Source organism: Polistes dominula, unplaced genomic scaffold (assembly GCF_049000335.1).
Source record: "Polistes dominula isolate Pdom_NZ unplaced genomic scaffold, Pdom_raw_medaka contig_277, whole genome shotgun sequence".
In the NCBI taxonomy this organism is placed as follows: Eukaryota; Metazoa; Arthropoda; class Insecta; order Hymenoptera; family Vespidae; genus Polistes; species Polistes dominula.
In genome coordinates, this window is record NW_028301009.1 from 165,432 (window position 1) to 174,598 (window position 9,167).

Genomic DNA, 9,167 nt, shown 5'->3' on the forward strand with positions numbered 1-9,167 from the left:
TAATCAAAACTTAATAAATAATAATTCAAAAATAAGGTTTAAGTGATAGTTTAAAGTTAATCAATTAATCATAATTTAAATTTATTCAAATCAATTTCAATTAAAAATTAATTAATTTGAAAAAGTTGTGAAAACAATAAAGTAAAGAATGAATTTTTAGGATTACATAATATCAATGTTGATGATAATATTGATATTGATTTAGATAATGAAGACATAATTATACGTGCTCCAAAACGCTATATTCGAGATATACAAGATCCTTTTGATTTTTATTCAGATGTTGAATTTAAAAAGCAATACAGATTTGACAAAAACAGTATTATGTTTGAAATATTACCACTAATAGAACCGAATTTATAGAAGCTATATTAGAAAATCAGAAGCTTTTTAAAAACCTTTTAAAACCTTTTTTTTTATATATAAATATTATATATTAATTACATTATTATTATATTATTATTTTTTATCTATTTTTTTTTTATTTGAATTGAAATATAATTTTTTTTTATTGAACGTAACTTTTAATAATCTGCAATTGTATATTTAAATGATAAATTTGTAAAATAATGTATAATATTTATAATACAATTATGAAAAAAAAATTGTAAAACATTGGAAAAATATTTTTGTATTTTATTATCTACGATTTTGGTATTATAATGTATTCATTGCTTTAATAAAATATAGATAGTAATTTTCTTATTTTCTTATTCAATAATAACATTTATTGCCATTTGCATATAAACTAAATATGTCTTAAAAACTGTAATTAAACTTATTAATAACTAACAATTGCACTTTTTTTTGCTTATGCAAAAAATTAAATTTATCTTTGGTATTACAAAATACCTTGAATAAGTAATATATATATTTATTATATATTATATTTGAAATAGGTGTATGGCCAGCCGTTTCTGAAAAAATATGAGTTAAAATTTCACATAAACGTGTATTTCTTTAGCTGTAGTAGTGTAGTAGTCTACAATAGTGGCGATGTGTGTGTCTCACAAGTCACCAATCCTATATCTCCTCTAATTTGATATAGGATTAAGTTTGTTTACCTTTTCGAAGATATTTTTTTTTCTTTTCTTTTCTAATTCTCTATTTTTCGTTATTGTAAAGTAAGCTTAATAAATTTATTTAAAAAATTTTTTTTAAAGTATTTTACATTAATTTTATAAAAAATAAAATTTAAAAAAAAGTTCATTTGTATTATAGAGTGTCTGATTTTTTTATGTGTGCTAATGTTATAAATTTTATTAAGAAATAAACATTATTACGCAAATAACAGAATTAATAATTGTAACTTAAATAATGAATAATAAATAACGAAAATTAATTTTTAGTGCGCCTTGACCGATACATTTGTCAGGATGATATTCGTCGTATAGACACACAAAACATAATTTTTTGTAAAAAAAGAAAAAATTATCTTCGAAAAGGTAAACAAACTAAACCCTATCTCAATATTAGAAAATATATAGGTATCGGCGAATTCTGAGGCACACACACACTCATCGCCGCTATTGTAGATTACTACACTACTACAGCTAAAGGAATACACGTCTATCTCGCGTTTTTTCGCAAACGGCTGAGTATTTGCACCAAGTTTAAAGGCACAATGAATCTTTTCATGATTACTACAAATGTGCCAAATTTCAAAAAAATCGAAGGGGGGACGATCACACCGTCTCCTTGTTATATAAAGATAGGGTATCTTCCGTCGACAAACATCCTACGATTTTTGTGGTTATCTATGAATTCACATTCGGCATTCCATCTTAATTGCTTGAATTTGGAAAGTGGTAATTTTTGACAGCTACCCCCACCCCAAAATCATATCGGAGCCCTTTGTTATATATGATAACGTTACGTCCTAGAGGACGAGTATGTTTAAGTAGTATAATTAATGCTTGTTATGGCCATTTTTCATTCACCGAGTTTAGCCGGGACCAGGCTGGTTCACTTTCCTAAATTTAAACAATAATAAAAGATGGCAGAGTACGTTCGGTAAGGGGTGTATTGAGGAAAGTTTGATTGGTTGGAGAATTATTGGTAACCGCAGCTCTGATTCACAAATGGTATTTAATAAAAATAAATGTTTATGACTTATAAACTTGTAATACTATGGTGATCGGTCTCACAATGCCTAGGAGGCTTGGGCTGCTTCGGTTCCAGACGAGAGTCGAACAACAAAACAATTCGACAAAGACAGGAGTCGGCAATATTTTGAGTCGGAAGAGTCAAAAATTACAATTTACAAAATTTCAAAGTTTTTAAGGGGACACGTCACCTTCGAGTGTAAAAAAAAGCGGTTTTTTGTGAATTTTTTTTGCAGCCAGTTTTATTAATATCAATACAAATTTTTGGTATATGTAAGTTATGTATCTGAACTATATTCACAATTTTTTGTGTGTAAAAATATTGTAAATTGTGTTGTCTGTGGCCACTTTTCTAAGAGTCCAAAAAAAAAGGGTGATTTTCGATTGCCCTCACTGGCAAAAATTGATTCATCAGAAACAAAAAAACTGAGTGTTATCCTTTAGTAGAGATGTTAGCGCAGGGAATGAATGAAAGGAAATTTTGATTTATTATTTCTTCTCAAAATAGTCGACTTTTTGCGAAAAAATTAAAGGATCAAACGAGCCCGCCGAAGGCGGGCGAAGTTCGATCAGAATTATATAATGTCTCATTCGAGAGGATTACAAAACACGTAGTACCGCTGCTTGCGCTGCGATGTCACCACAATTTCAGAGTATGTAGAGGGTTTCTCTATAGTAAAGATAATATTAGACTGAATTTTATTTTATGATTTTTATTGTTAGGATGCTACTTGCTTTTCTTTTTTGTACACTTCTCAACGGCTACGCACAGACAGTGCTGTCAGATCGTGGGTAAATCTTACCCTCTCCCTGTGCCACTGGGATTGCACACAATGAAAGTTTTCCATGTCCGTGTGTTTGGGATGTCGAAAGAAGCCGAGTGTAACCGAAGTTGGCGGGCACGCCGGAGTGACACACTATGAAAGCGACTCGTGTCGTCCGAACACATGGACAGGAGTCGCTTTCATAGTGTGCCACTTCGTGGCCAACCGCCAACTTCGGTTACACTCGGCTTTCCTCGACATCCCAAACACACGGACATGGAAAACTTTCATTGTGTGCAATCCCAGTGGCACAGGGAGAGGGTAAGATTTACCCACGATCTGACAGCACTGCGCACAGACTGTGTTAGTCTAGTGACCACTACTTGCCAGCGTAGTTCCCTAGCCTTCTAGTAACTTAGATGGCGCGACCTTCGGTCGTACCGCTACAAGTATCCAGGAAGAAGAAAGGAGCGCCACCGGTGGCTCTCCCTGAACTACGCTCTCGTGTCGTAACGCTCATATTCTTTAGAGTGTAATATCGAGGGAAAATAATAAATTCTTAACCGGTTGGGGGTATTACCAGGGTGGGAAGTAATCCTCTCGAATGAGACATTATATAATTCTGATCGAACTTCGCCCGCCTTCGGCGAGCTCGTTTGATCCTTTAATTATATGATGTCTCATTCTCGGGACCACAAAACACGTAGATGTTCAGAGTACATATAATCAAAAAAGGAGCGAATTCTATTATTTTCCCCAGCCACATGCCCTATTTTTCCAAAAACATAGTTTCGGCAAAATTGGTATCTGCCTCTCGTAAGGGCCGATTATAAAATCTTGCGAATACTTCTGAAGATTTTGACCACCCTGCTGTAGACTTAATTACATTAATATCTAGACCTTTTCTGCACGCTGACGACGTTGACGCGTGTCTTGTACTATACGCTGTGAACTCTTTACTCACTCCGCTATCAGATAGAACAAACTTAATCCACCTATTTATTGTCTGAGACGAAGCGTCATTGTGTGGTTTCTTCCAAGTTACTAATAATTTTTTACAATTCTTCCTCAGGTCCTTTGTCAGTTCTATATACTTTAGTACATGGCTAACGATGCAAAGCTGTGACTTTTCTTTAAACGTTGGTAATTGCAGTAGTGGTTGTTTTACACCCTTTTTTGAGGTCTTAATTAAATCTCGAATTTCTATTTCTAATCCTGTTTTTGTTTCTTTTACGTCATTTAATCGTATGGCAGCTAACGTCTGCAGTCTGTGACAAGTTCCCAAGGCTAACAGTGTAGCCACTTTTTTTGTTAGTTGTGGTAGTTCTAATGACTCAACTGGACTCCACTTTTCCAGAAAATCCAATACTATTTTGGGGTCCCACGTTCTGTCATATTTAGCTTTCAACGGCCGTTGCTTGAAAACACCTTTGAAAAATCTATTCAGTAGTACACTAGAAGTCAAACTAGTCTTGGCAATCAGAGATATGGCAGCTCTCATTGAATTGAGTGTACCATAAGAAGCTTCTGCTTGAAACCTATTAGACAAAAAATCTAACAATTCAGACTCTGAGATCTCATAGGGGTCTCGTCCTCTTTCGTTACAAAATTCCCACCACAGCTTGATAGGCTTGGAGTACTGTTTTATGTTGCTTTCTGTCAAGGACGACAACATTATCTCGGAAGTCTGAATTGAGAGGCCTCTTTGCGCGAACGCTGTCCGGATAACTTCCCGGCAACCAGAGACATTTTTCGGAACAATGGATGATGTTGAGTCCTACAAGGAGACAAAAGCAAATGTTTATTAGGGTTAAAGACAATTGGTTCTGCTATTAACAGAGATTCAAAGATGGGGAACCAAGGTTGAGTTGTCCAGAATGGTATAACTACAATGCCTTCTGCTTTTTTCGCTATGATCTTCTGTAATACCCGAGGTATCAGCGTAAAGGGAGGGAAGGCGTAAAAATACCTCTCACTCCATTCTATGATAAATGCGTCAACGTGAGATCCTTCTGGATCTTTGTACCAAAAACAAAATTCCTCACATGTTGCATTTATTCTTGTAGCAAACAGATCAATTATCGGTTTGCCGTACGTCTGAACTATCCTTAGGAAGGCAAACTCTGCAAGTTCCCACTCAGTATCAATATTAGTCAACCTTGATTCCTCGTCCGCCTCTGTATTCTCCTTAGATGGGATATACGAAGCAAAGACCCATAAATTTCTTGCTTCGCACCATTGCCAGATTGTTTTGGCTAGTTTATTTAAATGTGGGTATTGGATACCACCCATGCGATTCACGTAGGAAATCGCTGTAGTATTATCCATTTTCAGGAGAGTTCTGCAATGAGAAAGGTCAATAGCAAAAACTTTTAACGCTAAAAAAGCTGCCAGTAACTCTAAGAAATTAATATGCAATTCTCTTTCTTCGCCGGACCAAAACCCATGTGCTCGGCTTCCGTCACAAGATGCTCCCCAACCTGTCCGCGACGCGTCTGAATGGATTGTTCTTTCGTATTGGTGAACTCCAAAAGTGTTTACCGAAGAACCAATATGTTCTTCCCACCATGCAAAATCCTGAGCCAGATTTTTATCTAGTTGGACTCTTCCTTCATAATCAACGCCATTTTCTAGCAAACCCTAACGATTCGAGCAATTTAATTGTTCTTGCTATATTCCTACTGCATGATGGTAGATCAGGGCCAATGTACAATATGTCGTCCAGGAATGCTACTGACAGATACCTACGTTTACGTAAATAATTTAAGATAGGTTTTAAAACTTTCGTAAAGACGAAAGGAGCTGCAGCCAAGCCAAATGGTAGACAGAGAAATTCGTATAACTGAGAATTAAAGCGAAATCTCAAAAAATTCCTGCTAGAAATATTCATGGGAATTAAGAAATATGCATCTTCTAAGTCTATGTTTGCTAAGAAATCTCCCTGAGGAAGTACTTTTGATACTAGTTTAATGTCCTCTAATTTAAAGTGAGTTGTCTCAATAAAAGTATTCAAGTTCTTTAAATTTAATATAAATCTCCTCGAACCATCTGTTTTGTCTACTAAAAAATACGAAGATACAAATTGGCCCTCTATATCAACGCAAGGTTGAATTGCACCGAGACTTAATAACTTATCAATAGTATCCTTGCAGTTTTTCATATCTTGCAGGGAATTTATAAAACCCTTGGCTCAATTACTTGATATACTGGTTTAACAAATTCAATCTGATAATCCATTATACAACTTACGACAAAGTCGTTATTTGTGATCTTTCTCCATTTATTTTCAAAGAACCTTAACCTTCCTGCCTTTGATGGTACCTGTCCACCTTTACAATCGACTTTGTAGACTTAACTCTTTCAGATAAGTCCTCTCCAAACAAGAATTTATCAGGTTTTGACTTTTCTAGGACCTCTTTTATATTTCTTTCTATGCCAGGTAGTATAAAAGACCGTCTCGTTATAGCTTCCCGATAATGAGCTTCTGCTAGGAGTTTTCCAGCATCCGAAAGATACAGCAACAGCTGCATTCTATTTACTCCTTCTTCATCTTCATCGAGCATTAGCGAAATACCCTTCCCAAGAGCCAACATTGCTGATCAACAAGTTTATTAACTGCTCTCTTTCCGTCGGTAAGGAGGTGTCCTTGCTGGCCGACTTTTCTAACCTGTTTGTAGTCCCTATAAACAAAAAGCGACTAAACAGTTATGAATCGCGTCTCGTGCACGCACTAACCCACTCTTATAAAACAATATGTTCCACCACTCGTGTGGACGCATTGCAAACTTTGTAGACCAATATGTCCCCACACTCTTTATTATTTTTTTTTTTTTTTATATATGTCCCACCACTCATGTGGGCGCTTTTCCAGTCTTAGCACAATATGTCTCACCACTCGTGTGAGCGCATTGGCACTGTTAGAACAATATGTCTCACCACTCGTGTGAGCGCATTGCCATCTTTTTTGAACAATATGTCTCACCACTCGTGTGAGCGCATTGCCATCTTTTTTGTACAATATGTCTCACCACACGTGTGAACGCATTGCCATCTTTTTTGTACAATATGTCTCACCACACGTGTGAACGCATTGCCATCTTTTTTGTACAATATGTCTCACCACTCGTATGAGCGCATTGCCATTCTTTAGAACAACAAAAAAACCAAGCTTACCAGACGATCGTGTTAAAACCTGTAATGGCGCCACGCTATTCTGGACGCCACGCAAAGCTTCCTCCAATTCTTTTATTTTTTTCCACATTCTCTCTTCTCTTTCCACTCGTTCTCTCTTCCTTTTATTTTTGGACATCTTCGTTTCTTAATCACTTCTCTTCCTGTCTTTCACTGTCTTTCAATCACTCTTCTTCTTTTCTTTTTTTTTTTTTTTTTACTCTGATGTTGTGATGCTATCGAGCACAAAAAACGTAATGAGTATAGTATTTCTGTACAAAATTTGGTAAGGATCGGATAAATGGTCTGGACGCAGCGAGGGCAACCGTTTTAAAAACGTGAATAGGAGAAATTAACATTTAAAGTTTTGGTAACTTACTTGGAGCGCTACGGCGCGCTCCGTTTAAACTACTACAGTTTCGTAAATAATGCGCGGATCTTTACCAAAATTTGAAGAGATATTTTTGAAATAATATTCTTTCAGAAAATCGAAAAAAAATCGAATTTTTTTGTTGACGTGTCCCCTTAAAGAGCCACAAAATTTTTTCTTGCCAACAATAAATAGTACTTGCATAAATAAAGTTTTTTTGATAAAAAAAACTAATCTATTTATTCATCAGTGCCTAATAGACGGAGAGCTCGCAACCGATTTTGGAAAATAACTTACGCACAGAATTTTTGATCTGCAAAAGGTTGGAACGGTGTCGACAAAAGTGGTCAGAAAAAGTGGAGGCATTCGTGAGAAATTGGGGTGCAAAGTATGAGAGCGCAAAACGCGGTGCGGCGCGCCGGCTAAAGGACTGCTCTAGTTTTTACCCCGTACATGACTCTCAACTCCTGATGATTTACCTGAACGTTTATAAAGATACAAAGAACGTACTATTAAAATGTCAGAAGTCAATTAAGAAGAATTCATACATTTACTTAACTTTTAATTTAAATTTTAACAGAATTTTACAAGAATTTTATTATCTTTATTAAAAACAGTTAAAAAGGTCAAGTATAATATAATTACAAATTCATAAGTTGATCAATTAAATACAAATTTGTGTAAAAAATGTAAAAATCCTAAATTTATTTGTAGCCAAGACAATTAAAAAAAAAAGTTTTATCGTGCTTAATAAATCATTAATAATAATCAATCGGTTTCGATATCTTCATCACCCTCTTTCTCCTCGTCATCCTCATCGTCCTGATTATTCTCATCCATTTTATCATCATCATAATCTGGATCTTCATCGCTATCATATTCGTTCTCTTCGTCTTCTTCAGCTGAAAAAAGTACGTAGTTAAGTAAATGAAAATAATTATATACTTAATAAAGAGTCATCGATCAAAATTTACCTTTTGAATTATCGTTTTCCATAATAATATCCTCTACTGAAGATGGTAATTGTTGACCTTTGAACCAAACAAAGTCATATTTATTTTCATGTAATATCCATCCTGATTCTTCGGCCCCGAATTGGATTCCATCAAATTCAGTAGCATTTTTCCACACGTGAACAATATAGTTCGCTCGTTTTATTTGCTGTTCGAGTTCGTTGTAGCAAGGTGGCAAGCAAGAGGCGTCGAAGTTTTTTAAATTTTTTTTAAGAAAGCTTCTGTATTTTTTTTAACTTTAAAATTTCGAAGAAACATGTGAAACCTTATATTATTTATTTTATCATTAAATTCATATCCATATATAGTACAAAGGAATGGCTCTAATTTACTATTAGTATCATCATTAACGATTAATGAATCACCTAAGCTAGCAAATGCTTTTTTAAAATCTTCTCTTTTCTCGAGTATTTGAAAAGGACGCTGTTTACCTTTTCTAAAAAAGGCTGGATTGTAATCACAACCTGTAAATGCGTGAAATCCTGGCAATGCTTTGCATAAATCTAATCCTAAAAGTTCGTGAAGCGCATTTACATCTATGATATGCTGTGTATTAGAGACTCCACAATCAATATAAATTTTTGTTTTTATCGTACTACACGATATTTATGTGGAAATATTTATACTTTTAATATTATGACTTGCTTATTTATTATTGAAAGTAGAATTAAAAATAACTAGTATCGTTATACTAAAAAGTTGTTGCAAAGAATTTTTTTTTTGTTATAGAGTTCACAGCAAAAAA

The 9,167-nt window shown here is 34.7% G+C and overlaps 2 protein-coding genes across 2 annotated transcripts; both read right to left on the reverse strand.

Annotated features, from left to right (window-relative positions):
• Positions 1-2,192: 2,192 nt before the first annotated feature.
• Positions 2,193-6,887, reverse strand: LOC149032035 (uncharacterized). The gene is made up of 2 exons (XM_089174094.1): positions 3,155-6,887; positions 2,193-3,066 (listed from the first exon to the last, which is right to left on the reverse strand). The coding sequence occupies exon 1, from the start codon at positions 4,542-4,544 to the stop codon at positions 3,639-3,641; it is 906 nt and encodes a 301-aa protein (XP_089030220.1). The 5' UTR covers positions 4,545-6,887; the 3' UTR covers positions 2,193-3,066; positions 3,155-3,638.
• Positions 4,544-6,462, reverse strand: LOC149032036 (uncharacterized). The gene is made up of 3 exons (XM_089174063.1): positions 6,171-6,462; positions 5,652-6,031; positions 4,544-5,509 (listed from the first exon to the last, which is right to left on the reverse strand). Exons 1-3 carry the CDS (start codon positions 6,460-6,462, stop codon positions 4,544-4,546), a joined length of 1,638 nt encoding a protein of 545 aa, XP_089030189.1.
• Positions 6,888-9,167: the final 2,280 nt, after the last annotated feature.